Source organism: Echeneis naucrates, chromosome 22, assembly GCF_900963305.1.
Source record: "Echeneis naucrates chromosome 22, fEcheNa1.1, whole genome shotgun sequence".
NCBI lineage: Eukaryota > Metazoa > Chordata > Actinopteri > Carangiformes > Echeneidae > Echeneis > Echeneis naucrates.
The window spans coordinates 11,791,893-11,810,815 of NC_042532.1; the positions used below are offsets into that span (position 1 = coordinate 11,791,893).

At 39.6% G+C, this 18,923-nt stretch overlaps 1 protein-coding gene across 1 annotated transcript; it reads right to left on the reverse strand.

The window, feature by feature from the left end:
* Positions 1 to 1,127: 1,127 nt before the first annotated feature.
* On the reverse strand, positions 1,128 to 18,473 carry tdrd9 (tudor domain containing 9). The gene is made up of 35 exons (XM_029494323.1): positions 18,346 to 18,473; positions 14,326 to 14,411; positions 14,159 to 14,226; positions 13,358 to 13,579; positions 12,138 to 12,260; positions 11,830 to 11,910; positions 11,584 to 11,748; positions 11,403 to 11,506; positions 11,197 to 11,316; positions 10,883 to 10,967; positions 10,747 to 10,804; positions 10,520 to 10,624; positions 10,341 to 10,438; positions 10,125 to 10,256; positions 9,578 to 9,740; positions 9,365 to 9,428; positions 8,141 to 8,204; positions 7,989 to 8,033; positions 7,712 to 7,765; positions 7,501 to 7,614; positions 7,234 to 7,341; positions 6,951 to 7,051; positions 6,671 to 6,841; positions 6,038 to 6,149; positions 5,711 to 5,926; positions 5,375 to 5,464; positions 5,023 to 5,280; positions 4,379 to 4,546; positions 3,886 to 3,956; positions 3,708 to 3,817; positions 2,795 to 2,891; positions 2,571 to 2,709; positions 1,495 to 1,613; positions 1,333 to 1,405; positions 1,128 to 1,226 (listed from the first exon to the last, which is right to left on the reverse strand). Exons 1-35 carry the CDS (start codon positions 18,471 to 18,473, stop codon positions 1,128 to 1,130), a joined length of 4,011 nt encoding a protein of 1,336 aa, XP_029350183.1.
* Positions 18,474 to 18,923: the final 450 nt, after the last annotated feature.

Genomic DNA, 18,923 nt, shown 5'->3' on the forward strand with positions numbered 1-18,923 from the left:
GAGCCTTGGGTAAATAATATTTGATATCTTTTGTGCAGTTTTTAAAATCACGCTCCATTTTTGCTTTGCAGTGCTTACCACAGGCACAAGAAAGCTAAATGCCCACAGACGTGCTCTGCTGACGATGTTAAATACTGCTCCATGTTTCTGAGTTAGCAGCTGGGGCTTCTCTCAGTATATGTCAATATATATAAATATCAACAATAATTTCCTTTTGGTGTTTCAAAGCACAAAATAATTTAAAAGGTATGCGTCTTAGATGTGGTAATTGTTGGGTTTTTGCTTTTGTATAACCATAAGGAACAATACACACGCTCATGTTTTAGGTACTGTTGTACAACTACTATGAAGACAAGGAGTATCTGGTGATATTTAGCTTGTTTGAACAACTGTCCAACTTTGTACTATGTTCAACTATACTCTGTAGTTCTTTAGACCCTGGACTCTTTAACTATTTGCACTTACAGTATGTATTTAATTACAAGAATAAGAAAAATAAATGTACCTTGATGTATAACACCTCCTCAGCCATCTCACTGTTGAGTTCACATTCATAAGTCAACTTCAGTTTGGCGGAGATGAGACTGTGTATGACACCACAGCTAAGTTTGAGGTGATAACACTTTGGATGGGAGACTTGGAATTGGCTATAAATAGAGGCCGGTGAATTCTAGCACAGACACACTTCTAGTTGTAGCGTTGTGTATGAGTGTGTGTTGTGTGCGCCTGCTTCAGTGATAAAATTAACTTGACTCCTGGGTCACAATGAAACTATGTTTGAATGAAGACTGACTGACAAGCCTCATCTGGTGCAAACAACTATTTTTAATGGCCCACTGTGGAAGTAATGTTACAAGTGCTACACAAGATGGGTCTGATGAAGGAACTCTCCATTTCTTGTAAGCACAGAAGTTGAAACAGAGGAAGAACTACTTTAGGAAAAGCTGCCAACAAGTAGAAAATAGAGGATTTTGCTGTGCTCACGAAAGCTACAGTGCCATTTGAAAGAATAAAACTGGAGAAACATATACAATCCTCGAGATAAAGTGAACTTAAAATTCCTAGTATTTGCTATAGTACACCATTAAAGTCAGTTTAACACTGATTGAAGGTTTTAATAGTTTTTTTTATGTGTTAAGGAGTGTAACAGGGTGTAATTGGAAGAGAAAACCTCTTGTCTTTCCACTGTCAGGCTTCTGGATGTCCATTCTCAGAGACGGATCCACCTACAGGACCGACAAACTTTGAAACATATTGTGCTAGAAAATAGACATGTTTGCTGAACAAACGCCAAGTAGCAAAAATGGACGAAGGAGCACCCGCATAACATACCTGGTTCCATTTCTCCAGATTCTCGTAGTAAACTGGACTGACTGCTTCCCTTGGAGGGGACTTGGTGAACAGTCTATGTTATACAATATAAACAAGCTTTCAAAATGCACCAAAACTGTTTTGACATTCAGACAACATTTCTGTGTGTTATGCGTGTGTAACCTCAGGAGGCGTTCCTGACAGTTCTCTTGTAGGTTGCTGATCTTTTCAGGCCCGAGATGCAGAGTGCCAAAGGGTCCATCACACACTAGACAGTTTATTGCCATTCGTAGAGCGTTAATCTGAAAAAGAGGGAAAATAAAAAACAAACCCATCTTTACACAAGAAACTGCAATTCATCATGCAATGGTGTAATGATTGGCACAAGATTAAATTGTGCTCATAATTAGCACTATACTACCGTGTATGCAGTTTTTTGTGGTTTTTTTTTTGTATTTTGTTTCTGCTATAATATCATAGTTATACCACAGTTTTATTACCACTGCTGTATAGATTATGTTTTCTGTGTGCGGGTTAGGGTTAGGATTAGGGATATAATACAAAAGCTCCTGAACCAAATTTTGTGGCAGGAAAAGGCATGGGCCAGGGAAGAAATTCAAAAATTTCTGTGTTGATCTGGTAAAATGGTTAGGGTTTGGTTTAGTTTTTCTGCCACTTTCTTAAAACATTCTTAAGCATTTTCATCACTTTCCAGAGAAATAATGTATAGAGGGAAAGTAGGGTTGCCAAATTGTAATGTCTGCTTCCACCAAGCAACCAAGAAATTATTGTCATAATTTAGGTATGAAAAACATTACTCAACTTGCTGTCACTGGTGAAGGACATAAAAATCCAACATTAATGGTGTTGAGAGCTATGAGTTTTTCAAAACAATGACCATTCAGATACTATCTGAATCTCAAATGCTTCTGGATGATTGTTTGGCCCCAACTGAGGTATATGCTCCACTGAGCTCCCAGTTGCTGAAGTAAATGATAAATAAAATGTGTTCCTGAAAAAAGATCCTTTAAAAGTTGTATGTGTGTCCCAACACCTTATTTTCATATGTTTCAGGGACTATTAACAAGCAATCAAGTGCTGCAACCCAGCTTTGTTCTGAAATTTTTTAAAACAATAAAAATCTGCTGTCACACGTTAATGATGGAGTCAGTGAGACAAACCTAAAGAAGCTAATCTGTGTACCTGCGCACTGACGGACACAAAACCTCTATCTCTCTGCCTCTGGGGACAGCTGTTACCTCAGTGATGTCCTCAACATCAAATTTGACGTCAAAGGCAAGTTCAATGTCGTGCTCAGGTAGGATGCCTTCTTGTGTTTGACTATTCCAACCCAGGCCACAGAGGGCACCAGTGTAGCAAGTCCTCTCTTCATTGGTGCTAAGATGAAAAAGCAATAATAGTAATATGCTTTTTAATTGTGTTACCTTTAATTTGTCCAGTTATAAGTTTGAGTCTAACTGACCGCAACTCCATGAGGGGGGTGAAGAGCATGGTTATGAGTACAGGCAGTCCAGGGATATCTGGCATGAGGGAAGCGTTTTTCAGAAGAATGCATGTACCTGCAACACAAACACACACAAGCCAAAATACACAAGATGAAACTTAATATTGTGATTGAATAAAAAATAAAGCAATTTAAAGCTGCAAGCAGCAATGAACAGTCCCTTACCCCCCTGGAAACTCAGAGGCCCCTGCTCTTGTCCCCACCTAATTGTCTTAAATTGAAAACTAGGGCTATCGGTATTAACCAAGACTAATTAAAAGGCTATAATTAATGATTATTTAATCATACTAATTGTGTGTTGCCATTTGTCCCTACATTTTTAAATCCAGCCATGACTGCTTCCTGCCTTTCTATGCTGCATACATCACAGAGGTGAATTCTCTTCTCTTCTGATAGGTCGTTTTACTATAGAAACAAAACAAGCCATCCTAGACAGCTCATTAGAAAAAACAAAAACATCAGTTTTTATCTTCACCAGACGGAGAAGTATTAACATTAGTTCTGAATCATATATCTGATGAGCTGATAAATGTCAAAAGTCAACAAATACAATCAATCAATAATCTACCCTATAGTGGTAGCCTGCTCTATACACCTTTCTTCAAAAGCTAGATGTTAATAATGTATTGTTGAGTGCTGTATGGATAGCGTGCAGTTTTCACATCCTTTTTGTTGAACACAAAATTAATGACCAATACAAAGAGCTACAACAGGAAAATAAATTCGAGGTGAGGAGAAATGAGTTCCCTGCTACTCTGAGTGACCACCTTTCAAAACCGATTCATTAACACCAAAATATCAATTAGTGCTGTTTGAAATAGTAAAAAAATCTCATGGGTTCATATTAATAAAAACATTTTGTCTCTGGTACCTGTGGAATTGACAGACACCATTCCAGCAACCAGCATCCTCTGGTGTTTGTGGTGAGGGTTTTCATTCAGGGCCAGGGAGTTGATGCTGCTCCTCTCAACACACACTGTCCTGTAGACAGACTAATAAGCACTGAAAACATTTAAGTGTAGTACGGTTTTGGTTTGTGAAATACTTACTTGTAGTAGGTCTTGTGACTTAAGCTATGGAAGTTTATCTTGTGGGGTGTGCTTGGTCCATGCAGTTGAACCTGTAGTGTCAGAGAGGAGGAAACAGTTAAATGTCATCAGATGCATCCACTAATTGTTGTGATTCAGAGCTGTGGTCTCTCTGCTGTCATTGTTTTATCAGACACAGCAGTGTGGCTCGAAATAAACAGCACCAATTAAACTGATCCACAGAAATGGCTCCATCTCCTGGTCAAAAATTCACATCCAGTCAATAAGAACCAAGCATCCAAGATACACAACTCACATTTATATTACATTATATTCAAATAAGTTAACTGGGTGTTTTTTTTCCTCCTTATTTTAAATTCTTATTGTCTTTTGAAAAGCACTTTGTTTTGTTGCAGTGCAATGCAGTCAGTCACCTAGTCACTTTTTTTTTACTGTTACCAAATCTTTGGCACAAATAATATGAAAGCGTTTTTTAAGATTCAATTTATCTTGCCTTTGTCCTGGAAAAGGACTGGTCGCTCTTGGAAAAGTGAGCGAGTAGGCTATCAATCAGGTCCTTGTCCTCTCTCTTGCGATCCTTCCAGGAGCTGCTGGCAGCATTGGGGACATATGAACCTGTTTCCATGTCCTTGTACAGGGACATCAGGGCATCATGGTTTTGCTGCAAAGGCATACAAAGATCAGACGCTTGACAAAGAAAAGTATAGTATTGGTCTACTTTTTCAGATATTTTCCATTAAAATTCAATCATCATTGTCTCTACATGCTGGGACATGTACTATCAGTGTCAAACAAATGTTATTCAGGCTTTTATCTTATCTTTCTTTCATCTAATCAGAACAAAAGATAAAACATTGGGGAAAAACAACAATGAAAATACAAGTTTGTTATGGCATACACATTCTTTCTGCCAGAGGTGATGGGTAATTTGCCATGTTCGAGGAAATGTATTGGCCACTAATTAGCATTGATGCAATATGCTGTAGGTGTGGTTACTGCAGATGTTATGGTGCTGTTTGTCATGAAAACAAATTTTAGGTTTCCCTTTGATTAATAGTTTTTTGTGGGTTTACTCTCATATCGCAAAGTACAGTTTACATTAAATGTGGGACAGTGAGCTCCAAAATGTTTGGTCACCTTGGAATCAAAGCTCTCTTCAGCAATCACAGCATGCCCTTCCTCCACCAAGATGTCTGCCACACTGGTGTTTGTTGTCTCTGTATTGATCAGCAGCTGAACACGCATGACGTTGTGCAGGATGGAGTACAATGACACAATGAGGGACTTGCCCTTCACCAGCATAATGAAACGGTCCCGGGCTCTGCTGCTCCACTGGTTCCCCATGATGATGGACTGGGCTGAAGGACGAATTCCAATAAGCTGGAACTCCTGGGCCTGAGACCGCAAACAGTACTTGGGTATTGGTATTTTCATGGAAAGTGATATAAGGGATATAAGGGAAAGTTGTATTCACTCATAGTATTGCTACCTGGAAAGGGTGAATCAGAAGGTCAGAGGGGAGCTCTCTGAGGCTGCTAGAGGCAACAACTGCTGCGTTACCAAAGTCCAAGAAGAACACCTGCAGGGAGACAGCAAAATTTATTAACCCTGTGACCAACCACACACTTGTTAAGAAAGATTTTCATGTTAAAATTTCAAGTTACTGAAAAGCTAGATCCCTAACAATCCCTTCAGCTAAAATGATTTTTTTTAATACTAAATTCTCAGTTGTGTAAATACAAAATTAACAAAAAAAACCAAAACAAAACACAGGAGTACAGAAAACATCCTGACCAGTGGTTGGCAGTGCAGGAATGCAAATCACCTCCACTGTATTTCCACGCATGTGCAAAATCTTGGCACGATAGTACAGGCTCTGCTCATTGAGCTCAGAGTAAGGGGCCACACACAGCAGGTTGGGATAGAGTGACACAGTCACAGGATGCAGTGTGCGTTTGTTAATATCAGCTGTCAGATGACGCTGCTTCTCCAGGCTGGCTTCATCTGCCTGGAAACCCCAGAAATGCCCCACCTCCACCACCTGCAGCAGAACGAATACATTCATTATAGGTTCAGACATTTAGTCAAAAATCTACCAAATGGCCCTTTCAGGTTCTTTTTTGAAATTTGGACACAATTAAATGTTCAGGACCTCTGTGATGTTGACCACAAACAAGCGGTTGGGAGGTAGTTTATCTGGGTCAATCGTGCTGCTCACCACACCCACTGGGCAGATGGACTGGTTCTGGAAGTCAACATTAACTCTGTATAGAAATGAACAGAAGGAACTGAATCTTAATGTTATGTGCTCATTCACGTTCACTAGACTGTGAACGTGTCAAACTGTATTTAGTGATTTTATGTTGAATGTCAAAGTCTCATCTTAATGAGTTCACTGAGCTATCTAGCAAGTTTTCCCAATGTATGCTAAAACAAAATTATGTTACCATTATAGTGAAATGCAATTATTCAGGGAGTCTGTAAACTGATATTGGATATGTAATAACATGCCATGCCGATGCACAGAAGCTGGCACTGTATGCCTAAAAGCTTCCTTCTGTGTCCAAATGATTGTTGAGGAAAGGCTTAGCACATGGCCACTGACCAATGTACAGGAGCCTGTAGAGCAGAGAGCTCCATTTGCCAAAAAACCTCTCTCACTCGTTAAAAGAAAGTCGAGACAATTCTCCTCTGAGTGAAATCTGCTGTTGTGTGTATGAATCTTTAACTTAACCAGACAGAGAGACGTTCAGTATTCACTTTCCATGTGTGCTTTGAGCTGTACCGTGTGTATTTCATATGAGTTATGTTTCTGTTCCCAGCACATTTTTCAATTTGTTCGATGGGGTAAACTGACAGCTCCATGGGACGGCCCTGTTGGGCCAGGAGGAGAGCAAGAGATACTTCAGGCAGCACCCCCGAGTCTTTAGATGTCCTGTAGAACTCCATGTATGCTCTGAGTGAACACACAAAAGTGAGAAAATAAGGACCATGCTGTATTATATGTCAAAAACTGTATTTGTATGAGAAAAGTGAGATCCTGAATCCAGTTTACTTCATTCTACCTGGAGCTCTCAAAGGAAATGGATTTGACCTGTCCACACAGACGGAACAGAGACTGTAGCTGTTTGTAGTACAGGAAACTGTATGGAGGGAGGTTCCTCAACTGGACAACAACACCACCAAAATATCTGATAAATTACATGGTCCCAACATCTTATGTAGTAAGTCTTTAAGATTACAGTCCCATTGGAGTTAAGTATCAAACAGCACAAGTTCTGTCTGTTGTATTTCACAACAATGAATTAACAACTTTCATATCTTGTATGCCAACATTGATGATTATACCACCACTGTTGTTCTGGGGTTTAAGCCATTTAATTCTCTTGAGGCCAGATCTTCATCGATTTCCCCTTGTATGAAGTAATTGGGATAGTAAGCACCAGCAATGACCACCTAAGAGATATGTGCAAAATAAAACAGTATTTAGACATGTATATATAAAAATCTAATATTTATTCACTCCAATGACAGATATTATCTGTACACTAACACTCTGGCCTGTAACATTGTTTGCAGTGATCACATTTGACCATTTCCAGGACTACCTCTAACCTGAAGAATGAACTGCAACCTGTGAATGCTGGTATAGTCTGGTTCATTGTTGGCCTGCACATGCATGTTGAACTGGGATGCTCGATTCTTCAGGTCCTCATACAACTCTGCAACCTGGACAGTGAGTTCAATGGTAGATTAAGATGGGTAACGGAAGAGGACATCCTGTAATGGAGGCAAATCATATGCCAGGTCTTCATTTTCCCTGTACCTCCCTGATCCTCTTAATCTGTATGAAGTTCTCTCTTCCCCAATCCAGCTCATCCTAAATGGAAAAAGAAGCAAAAGACAAAGAAACATTACACACACACTATATCTCTTTTTTGTTCACACATTGATATATTTATTTTAAATCATAAATAATAAACTGTCTGCTCTGCACAACACCAGTAGACAGTTCAGCCCCCCCCCCCCCCCCCCCCCCCCAAAAAAAAAAAGATTTTTCTGTAAATTCATATTAGGTTGTGTTTTTTTTTTTTTTTTTTCACCTTTGGGTGTCTCAGCTGTCCTCTCTTTTTGGATGAATACCATGCCTAACAGTGAGATGGGAGAAGGGTTTTAAAAACAACTGCCATTAGGCAAATGTGTAATTCCATTCAACATCACAATTTGCTGTTGACTTTGCTTGTGAACACATTACCTTGAAGGCATTGACAAAAGCTATGGAATCACTTGGTGTGCCTCGGGCAAAGGCCAACTTACTCCTAAAATGAAAAATAGCATTCAGTGAAGGAAAGATATACACAGAAAAATTCTAGTCTGAAGAAAACAAATCTTTAGGGTTGAGCCAGATACTCGGCTGAAACGAGTATCCAATACGGATATATTAATTTTGATGATTATAAGTACCATGCAAGTAATATGAGTCAATATCTGTACTCGGGCTGAAGGAAAATCCTCCTTCAGGCGTCCTGTGATAGGACAGAGTGCAAAGCGTCATACTCTGAAAGCCATGCCCCCGGAGGAGGGGGTGCATAAATAAATAAATAAAAATTGGCGGCATAATAATAATAATAATACATAAATAAAAATAATAATAAAAAAAAAAATACAAATAAATTAAAAAAAAAAAACACTGCCCAGAAGTTAACTTAAAACATAATTTCAACATATCAAACAAGTATTTTAACACGCTAGTTGTACTGGAGGGGGGGAAAAAAAAAAAAAAAAAAAAAACGGTACACTAAAACACTCGTGGCTCTCTTTGTTCCTTCTGTTTGCCTTCATTTTCATGGAGAAATGATCCCACTGAACGGCTGGAAGTGACAAAGGACAATATTTACAACTACCTGATTTGAGTCCCCCAGTAAGATCATCATTTAAACTAATAGCGATAAAAAGTTAGGCTTATTTATTATGATTTAAAATAGCTTTTTATAACCCACACGTTTCAAATCTGCCCCACTTCATGGGGTTATGGGGTAAAAACTTGATTTGTAACAGAACTGGTGTTCATTGCGTTTCTCATTCTCACTGCATCTTCACCGGGTCAGGTTTTTTTCTAGTCAGCTCGCTCTTCTTACCTTGGTGTAATACAAATTAAGCTGTAAATTAAAATACATTGAGGCTTACAATAAATATAGCAACTTCTGACTAACACATATCAATTTCAGGCTTAAAAATGCAACTTCCAGTATAAACCACACCCACTACGAGTACGAATATGGATACAGATAATGTAGGTGGTTGAACAGATATGGATAGTGGTGTACTCGCTCATCCCTACTAATTTTACAGGCATCTAGTGCAAACATTTTTTTTTTTTCAATTACAGCATCCTTGTTGTTCGCATGTCATCATTTTGGTAGCATTATGTGACAGAAACTATCTGACAGCTCAGAACTTGCTACTGGATGTGACTCACCTGTGGCCAGCAAGCTGTTGCATGGATGGTATGGCAAAGAAACTCTTCAGCGAGTGTGAGGCAGCTGAGGATATTAAGAACCATTCACTCACAAAACATGATACATGCACAGTAACATTTCCAAAGTGAAGTCAAGGCAGATCTTATGAATCTATGTCTTAACTGCTGCAAATGTGTACGAGTCCAATTCCAGTTTTATATTGACAGACTCACCTATGATAAGGCACTCATCCAGGCAGCCAAAGACATGGCCGAGGACAATCATCTTCCCCAGGTACAGGTCCACAGGCAAGTGAGCTAGCACTCGACCCAGAAACGTTAGCTCACCATCTTCATTTTGACCTTTGCCATCACTTTTCACAGACAATGCCCCCATCTACAGAGCGAAACACTCAACTACTGTCAAGACTAATTTGTTTATGTCACTCATAAAATGTTACACTTTAATTGAAATAACTTTTACAGAATTCCTTTAGGGGGAATGTCTAAACTTCATCAGTATCAAAACAAAAAGCAGCCACATGGGCCTTCTTTAAAAAAAAATATATATTAACAACAATAATAATAATAATAATAATAATAATAAATTGTCTCACCAAACATGGTCTTGACACTCTAAAAACTAGCTGGTCTAATACTCTGTGACAGAGCTGAGTGGTCAGCTGCTCGCCTAAATACATAACCGTCATCATTACAGCTACAAGTTCAGACATACATGAGTCAACATTAATAGCTCTTGAAGGAGTTGTCTTTTACTAACCTCTTTGAGTTGAAGTACCGTTCTCACTATGTTCCCAATGTTGGGGGGTGAAAGGGCTGCTGAAAGAAGGGAACGGGGATCGCCCATGTTCAGCAATTTCACCTTCAGCATGATGCTGGATAAGGGGGCAAGCTGAGAGGAAGGCAAACATTATGGCACAGAGGGACCGAAAACTAAAAGAAAACAATAAATTTGTCTTTTAATACTTTTTCTTACCAGCATCTCAGGGGTCATGTACTCTGGGATTTCATTGTTCCAGAACTCCTTGGTGACAAGACGGTAGCAGTAGCCCTTAGACACCCGTCCTGCTCTCCCTGACAGAGGGAATAATTAAATTAGACGTCAAGAGTGAACAGACAAATTGCGATTTCAATTCTGTGCTGAGGTTGCCATACCTTTGCGCTGGTTGCAGTTTGTTTTTGAAGCCCAAGTCAGACGGAGAGACTGACAATTGGTATCTTGGTCACAGACCAAGTGACGGACCAAGCAGAAGTCAATCACTGATGACACATGCGCGCACACAAAAAAAAAAGGCACATTTACCAGTTGAAATAATATGGATTAACCCAAGCATTAATAAAGGTTAAAAAATAAAACCAAGATGAGGGCCAAAAATATCTACCATATTTGACATCTGGAACAGTCACAGAACTCTCTGCAATGTTGGTGGAAAGTATAACCTGTGAACAGGAAAATATTGCCACAGTAAGTAGTCAAAGCACATGTGAGACGGAATTAAATCGACTGTAAAACCCTACCTTCCTGTATCCAGGGACAGGGGACAGAAACACACCATTCTGTTCCTCCATTGTCACAGTGGAGTGGAGGGAATAAACCTGCAATCTGAGAGCAACAACAGTCCATTGATTTAAAGGGTTAATAAATAATACAAACATTCATCAAAAGTAAAAAGTTAACTATGAATATGGAATTTAAAAATGTGAATTTTTTGTGATTTTATTTCTAAGCATTACTGAAACACAAAAATTACTAACAGAAAGCTGGAGATGTGAATAAAGAATACATGTAATGTAAAAAAGGGTTAAACAATGAGGCAACGTTTACAGCCCACCTTTTGTGAACCAGCTTGGACAAGGCCTCCTGCATGTAGCATATCTCGTTTATACCAGGAAGAAAAACCAACACACTGCCCCTCTCTGACAAAATCATTCCATCTTCTTTCTCAGACTTTCTGCTCACAATTAGAAATTCGATGTTACTAACCAAATGGAGACAATAGCATCTCCAAGCCCACAAAAACAAACAAAACAGCTTCACCTGGGCACTTTGCCTTCCATCTCATCAAAGCTCTGAATGAGACCGATAGCCAGATTGTACATCTCTACAGAGATATGAGGGTCATCTAGATGGAGCGAGTCCACCTGGTAAAGAAACATAAGAAAATGGAGACTCTTGGTCTCACAACAGCAGCATCAGACCAGGAAGACCATCTCATTACCCTGTAGGGAAACAAGTTTTGAAGGTTGTCCAGATAGAACTCCTCAATGGCATAGGGTGCTCCTGGTACTTCAAACATGTAAGCTGGATTCATCTTGCCCCGAACTAGAGTGCCAAAGTACTCAGCAAATTGTCTGCAGTTAATGGTGGCTGACATGAGAATGATCTGAAAAACAAGTTCTATGAGTGAGAGTTCAAATGACACAGGACGACAGGGGAGGTACGTTTACTTTAATCAAGCCATTACCTTGACATAACGAGAGTTTGAATGAAGCAGTTTTCTCAGAATCAGCAAGAGAAAGTCCATCTCCTCAGTGCGCTCATGAACCTTCGACAAAGGTATAGTAGTTAAACTGCTATATTTGGACCCCATTGTCACTACTCATGAAATTAAAGAAAAACTGAAATTTTCAGCAATATACATTGAAAAAAATATCAAGGACTCCATCTTACGCACGAATTAGTAACATTTTAGGCAACATATGAGCTTATTACACAAATTTTTAGTAATCAGCTAAGAGAGAAAAGCAAATTTAGATTTAAAATTATCCTGACCTCATCTACAAAGATGTGGGAGTACTCTGTGAGGCACTTGGCTGAAACCAGTTTTTGCAGCAACACTCCTGTAGTCATGTAGATTAGTCGGGTGTGCTCAGTGGCCATCTTCTCCAGTCCAACCTGACATACAAATATTCAGTATTGCATACAAATCCGTCCAACACAAATCTTCCACACCTTTTCTGCCCATTTGTCACTCTAACAGAGGATTTAGAGTTTGTCACACCAGCTAATAGGAATCACCACTGACCTTCCCAGCAGATGCCCTTTTATTGTGCCATGTTCTGGTTTCCTTAACATGGTCATTAATATTTGTTTCTTTTGTTCAGTTACATTACAGCACTGCACAGATTCACCATGTTCCACACTTTGGATGCACATTTTTCTAGAAGCAAATCAAGGTATTCCTTCTTATCGAGTAAAACATAGAAAAACAGATTTATTGTCTCCCACTAGGTTTATTCCAAAAGTTGTTAGAAGAATCCACAGTTTAGGCCTCAACTTTTGGCAGTGTCTTAAAAAAAATAACATCTGCAGTTCTTTTATGACTATTTCATGGATTAAAGAAAAAAAGCACTGACCTGAGATAAAATGCATTGCTACCCTGTGTCTGACCTCAGGGAAATACTTTTTGCTTGCTGACTCAACTGAGCACAAAAGAACTTTCCCTTTACCGACTGCAAGCCTTTCATGAACCAAGACAAACACAAAAAAAAAAACAAAACAAAAAAACAAAAAAGCAAAACTACCCCAAAGGGGAATAAGGGAAGAGCAGTCTTCACAGCAAACACACAAATATATATATATATATATATATATATATATATATATATATATATATATATATATATATATATATATATATATATATATATATATATATATATATATATATATGTATATATGTAAATAAATAAATAAAGACAGAATGCAGATTATACTGCATTACCTGAACATTATGTTGCACTAGCATCAATACTTTATTATTGCTCCCACTTTAAATTACATCATCCTTAACTCCAGAGGTCTGTATTGAGCGGAGGAGACAACAGTTATTATTAGACACACTGTTTCAGAGCTCTGCGCAATACAGTTAGACACCCTGGCTACAAAGCATACACAAGAGCCTGTCAACACATGCATACAAAAAAATGTTTTGTAACTGTGTGAGAGATACCAAGGCTGTTTTTGTGTGCAGTCATGCATGCTACACCAACCTGATATCCCACCATACTACCCAGGGTACACTTCCGCTGTGTGGCAACCCATCGGGCAATACTGGTGGCCCCAATTTTGCGTGGTTGTGTAACAACAATGTTGCACGCAGCTTTTTTCTCATTGCAGTGGTCCAGAATAAATTGTGGCAGCTGGGTGGTCTTGCCACTGCCTGTGGCTCCTCGAATAATCACTACAGAGTTGTTTTCAATGAAGGAAATCAGCTGGAAGACACACACACACACACACACACACACACACACACACACACACACACACACACACACACACACACACACACACACACACACACACACACACACACACACACACACACACACACACACACACACACACACACACACACACACGTTCCATATTACTGGCAAAATGAATGAATAAGTAAATAAATTATCTATAAAACTCTAGTGCAGATGAATGCGCTGAGCTGATTTGTAATAGGAAATCAGCTTTATAATCATTAAGAAAGCTCATACTAAACGACAGCATGAGCACATCTAAAAATATACACATACCACTTTGCATTAAATACAACATTTTAGCCTGGTGAAATTCAAGTTTGGTGTTGTCCTGCCGCATCAAAGAAAACATTTGATTTCATCTTGAGCAAACAGGGTTAAGCAAATAGTTAAATCTTTTTAGTACTAGTATCTGAAGGACATAATGACATTTTCAGTAAAAGTCTTGATTTCAGGGGGAGAAGTCATACAGGAGAGTGTGTGCACTTTAAGTCCATCAGGCTGCTTGGTCATCTGTATGAGCATATGGAAACAACATTTTACCTCCTCTCTGTTTTTAGTAATGGGCAAGCTGGGATACTTGTAGCTGGTGAAGGGCAGAGGAGCAGTACCTGAAGATTCATGTCACAATAAAAAGAGGATTAAAATGTCTTAGAAATACAATATCAAGATTGAAGGCAAGAAAAAGCTCACACTAATTTAAAACTCACTCTTCACTGCAGGTTCCACTTTGTTTAGCCTCCCTCCATCAAGGTTCGCGTGCTTCAAGTTGCCCTCCTCAGGAACCTCTGGTGGTCTGGAATAAATAGGATTAAAGCTATTTTTACACTTTATGTCTGACGCTCTTAATTTTTCTCATTAGACATTAAGAACATGTTAACACTAATTTCTTAATGTGCAGCAATGTGTAGTTTGTCCTCACCTTAGCCACATTCATTGTGGTTAACACTGGATACAACACCTTTTTACACAAATCTATTGGGCATTGTTTAAAAATCACTTATCAAAACACCAACTCTAAGTTGATGAACACCAAGTTTATAATTAAAAGTAGACTTCCAATGGAAGTTCAAAGAGGATGAAAATACCAGCAGCTCTGCTCACATCATTACTTAATGTCAAGTCTAGCTTTGCTCAAGTCCCTGCCTCCTCTGGTCAGCTCAGCCAGGCCTGCAGCTCTGTAGCCTGGAGAGCACTCCCAGTTGTCTCTGCCTTTTCCTTTGTGAGGGGAGGATTTTATAGCAAGATCAGGCATAAACTCTGACAGAGGAGCTCAGATACAGCAACACTCCCACAGCTCGTGCACACATGCACTCTCGCCTTCTCCCTTTCACTCTAATGCACACATTTCATGCAAGCTACAAAGCAGCTGACCCTACAACAAAGCTGCACACTGCACAGATGAGAGGGGGGTGAAAAGAAAGGTGACAGCTCTTAGTCAGTCAGCAGTGTGTGACTAATCTTCCTGGAACAAGTCTGCGTGACAGGAGCAGTGGGAGGGATGATAAGGGCAAGACAATAACTACAACACAAAGAAGGAACGGACTTCTAACGTCAGAGGACTGCTGGCAACAAATGCTCCTTCAATGGCACTTGACATCAGGGGATATTGTCGTCAGAGAGCAAAAGAATGAAGTTTGCTGGACTGACAAAAAGCTGGAGACTATTCTCTGTGCGAAACTCATCTTTGTTCCATTTTTGAATCTCTCATAAAAACATCAGCAGTGCAGTTTTCACCTGTAAGTACAAATCTTTCCATTCAATTTTCAGAGAGATGCTAAATTGATAATTCAACCTTGCATAAATTGGATGTAGTTTCATTTTATTTTGCTCAAAAGCAAAACAACAAAAAAACAAAACAAAACAAAACAATTTTGCATCCTTAGGATGTGTACAGCGTTCTGTGAAGTTGACCTCTGACCCTGCAGGCTGTGTAATCCATCATCGTGAAAAAAATAAGTAAAAACATACCTGGGACATTGTGCTTCACAAACTTTGACTTAAACTGTAGGCAATCATAGCACCTATCAGGCAGAACCAGAGGTCAGCTTAGGTATTGGGGGAAATCATCCTTCAATGTCAATTCAAAAATAGATTTTAATAGAGCTTCATACTTTTGAAGCAAACCTTCTTTACTTAAAACAGGGGCTGTGATTTTCTCACACTAATCTCATTGTGGCGTCGCAAGCTGAAAAGGTGACCCAGTACAGCACCATTTATTTAATTATTTTATTTAGACCAATTTTTTCTTTTCTCCTCAAATTTGATTTTAATTTAGAGTTATTTCCAACATTAACCTTTCATTTCTCTCTCATTAAATTAATCTTTTCTGGCTTATATTTCAGTTCTCTAGTGTCTTGAGGGTAGAGGTAGACATTAAGAAAATTAACTCTTAGTTTGACGCAAGAAATATCACACTATGTGCTTTACAAATGGCATCACAATTCAGAATGACAGAATTCTTGCTCTTTCACAGTTCTCACAAGTGTCTGCTGTGGAGGCCATGCCCCTGTTTCGCTGGATGAAGTGGTCACATGAGACAAAAGGGCCAAGTCAGAATGAAAAACCAGCTCTTCGGACCTCAGGCGCTGTACCCAACCGCATGTTGATCAGAGAGCTCCTGTGGCATGTGGAGGAACATGAGCAGCTGGCGAGGGAATTGGAGCGAGAACACAGGCTGGCCCACAGTTCCTTGGGTCTCAGCTGGTTTCAGAAGTATCCTAGGCTACACACACTCATCCCTGCATCAGAGCTTCATCAACTGGAGTTCCTGTGTGCCCAGATCCCACCTATCCATGCAGCTACAGTCCTATCCAGGTGTTTAGTTGTGGCCAAACCATGCTCCATCCTCACATTAGTATGCTGTCAACAGTGGCTAGCTGCTACTGCATCAACACAAGGCATGACAGGAGGCAAAGCACAGAAGACCCAAAGGGAAAGAGAGGCAGGGCACGTTGCCAACAAAGCCATTATATATTACTGTCACAGAGGCAGGCAATGTAGGGTGTGAACATGTGAAGATGAAGGACGCCCTGTAAGGCTGGTACAGCCAGATTGCAAGGACTTCCTTTCACCATGTATTGTTAATGATTATGAGTTGTTTATGTTTTAGAACTGCTACCTACTTTTTCCCCATAAAACTCATGACTGGTTCACTAGTATGGGCTTACATAACCACAACACCCAAGAATAACATGTTTTGTAAGATAGGTGTTGACAATACTGCACTGTTGTCCCAGATACGTCATACTTCAAACTATAAGACTCAGAGCCGGGAGCGCATACAGGTCTTTATTTTGCGATGACCCCCCTCCCCCGTTTAAAACTCATGACTGAAATTATGGGATGCTCATACTGTGGTCAAGCAAGTCCTTGCAACTTTAACTTATGTTTAATTACAATGTTGGTGTATCCTTCCACAGATTTCGTGCAGTGCTTGCCACAAACAACATAAGGCCCTGGGAGCTGGCATCCGTCTTCAAGCAAGTCTTGGGGGACTTCCTGACACAGAAACAGTATGATGAGCACAACTTCACAATGCAGCCAGCACAATGCAAACCAATGGAGGTATGGACCAGCCGCTACAAAATGAAGCAGGGCTTTGTCACCCCTACCGTCCCAAACTGTGGAGACCACGCAAGGGAGGAGATCCCTACAATATCTCGATATGTAGACTGGGATATGCAGCACTCCAGTTCATTCACAACCAACAGGGATTGGGATCTTCCATATTACTATCCAGTTCCTCTCAGGCCCAAAGAGGCATACAGCACAACACTGTGAGATGATGAACTGCTAAATGCCTGCTGTTGTGTATTTAACAACAAGGAAAACCAATCATCACATCCTCAACATGGAAACAAGATTCAAAATGTAGTTGTTTGTATTAGTTTTAGATGTCAACAATGGTGATCAAATTGCATTTCACTCCAGAACCAATTTTGCCTGTTGCTCTTTTCCATATCTTTTCCCCATATTGAACAGATTTCTGTAGTCCTAATTATTGATCCAAAGATGCAGTTCCAAAGGTATATTTGAAGGTAGTCAGAGTAATATGTTGTGTAGCCACAGGATGAGAAAACAGAGGAAGGTAGAGGACTGGTCAGGGTTTTTGGCCTGTAAGTCTTTCGGCAGATTCCTCACTAAAGGCCAAAAATGTCAACATTTTTATTAATTCAACTTCAATTTCCCATTTTTTTTAAACCATAACCTGTCTACCTAGGAAAGCTAAAAGAAAATAAACAATTTGTTCAGTGCAGATGTCTTTGTCTTGTTTCCCACATTCTTCATGATTGTCCCAGACACTCACATATGTGAATAAATGTGAGTTATTACTACCTGGTGCGTCTCTAAAGTTTACAAAGCTACACATGACAGGTGTATAATTCATTACTACATGTACTAAATTTGTGCTTGATTATTCCATTGATATTATTGTACTATCCTCCATTAGAGAAACTAATTGAAGTGAAAGACAAAATGTTTAAGCTAAGTCACGGACACTGTCCAGGCTGTTCAGACAGCTGAAGCGTCTGCAGGTAATTAACAAAATTGGCTGATGATCTTGTGCTCACTTTTATTTTCTAACTTTAGCTGCTTTTGTGCTCTATAAAACAGAGAGCACCAGCCCGTGCAGCAGGGTGCAAATGGCAGATGCTAGCTAGCCTGAGGTTAGCCGGTCTTCAGCGCCCCCCCCAAAAAAAAAAAACCTTCTCCTGCCCTGGACTCACCTGGTCTGGGTCAGACCCGGATCGGCGGATTTAGTTTCCGCCGCCCCATCTGTCAGTTTAATGTTTGCAAACGTGGCCTCCGAAGTGAACCAGTCCGAAATCTGTTCAGCGGTGAACACTTTCTTCATGTTGCACCCGTTTCCAACGGTCACGAGGCCGAAATCTGGCGCGCGAGCGAGATTAATCGCTAACCCCGTGACCCGCCTACGTCACTACGCTGCCAAAAAACCCGCAAAACTGTTACAAATCTTTTGGAGGGGAAAAACGTCTTCAGTTAGAAGATATCATAAAAAACTTATAAAAAAAAAAACTATCTTAACTTTTGGATCTCGTAAATACAGATCTATAAGAAACAACCAAAACGAAACAAAAAAAAAAAAAAAAAGTCTTATCTTGTATTTGTCGTTTCTAAACTCAGTGCGCCGAAAGCTTTGGATGTCCAGCTTTCTATTTGGCATTTTGAAAAGAATCGTTTTATGATGAGAGCAGAGCTGATAGAATTAACATAAGATTTTATTGTTTTACCTTAGCTAACAAGGCTAAATTGTAAATTTTTTATTTACCTTTTTTTATGGAGG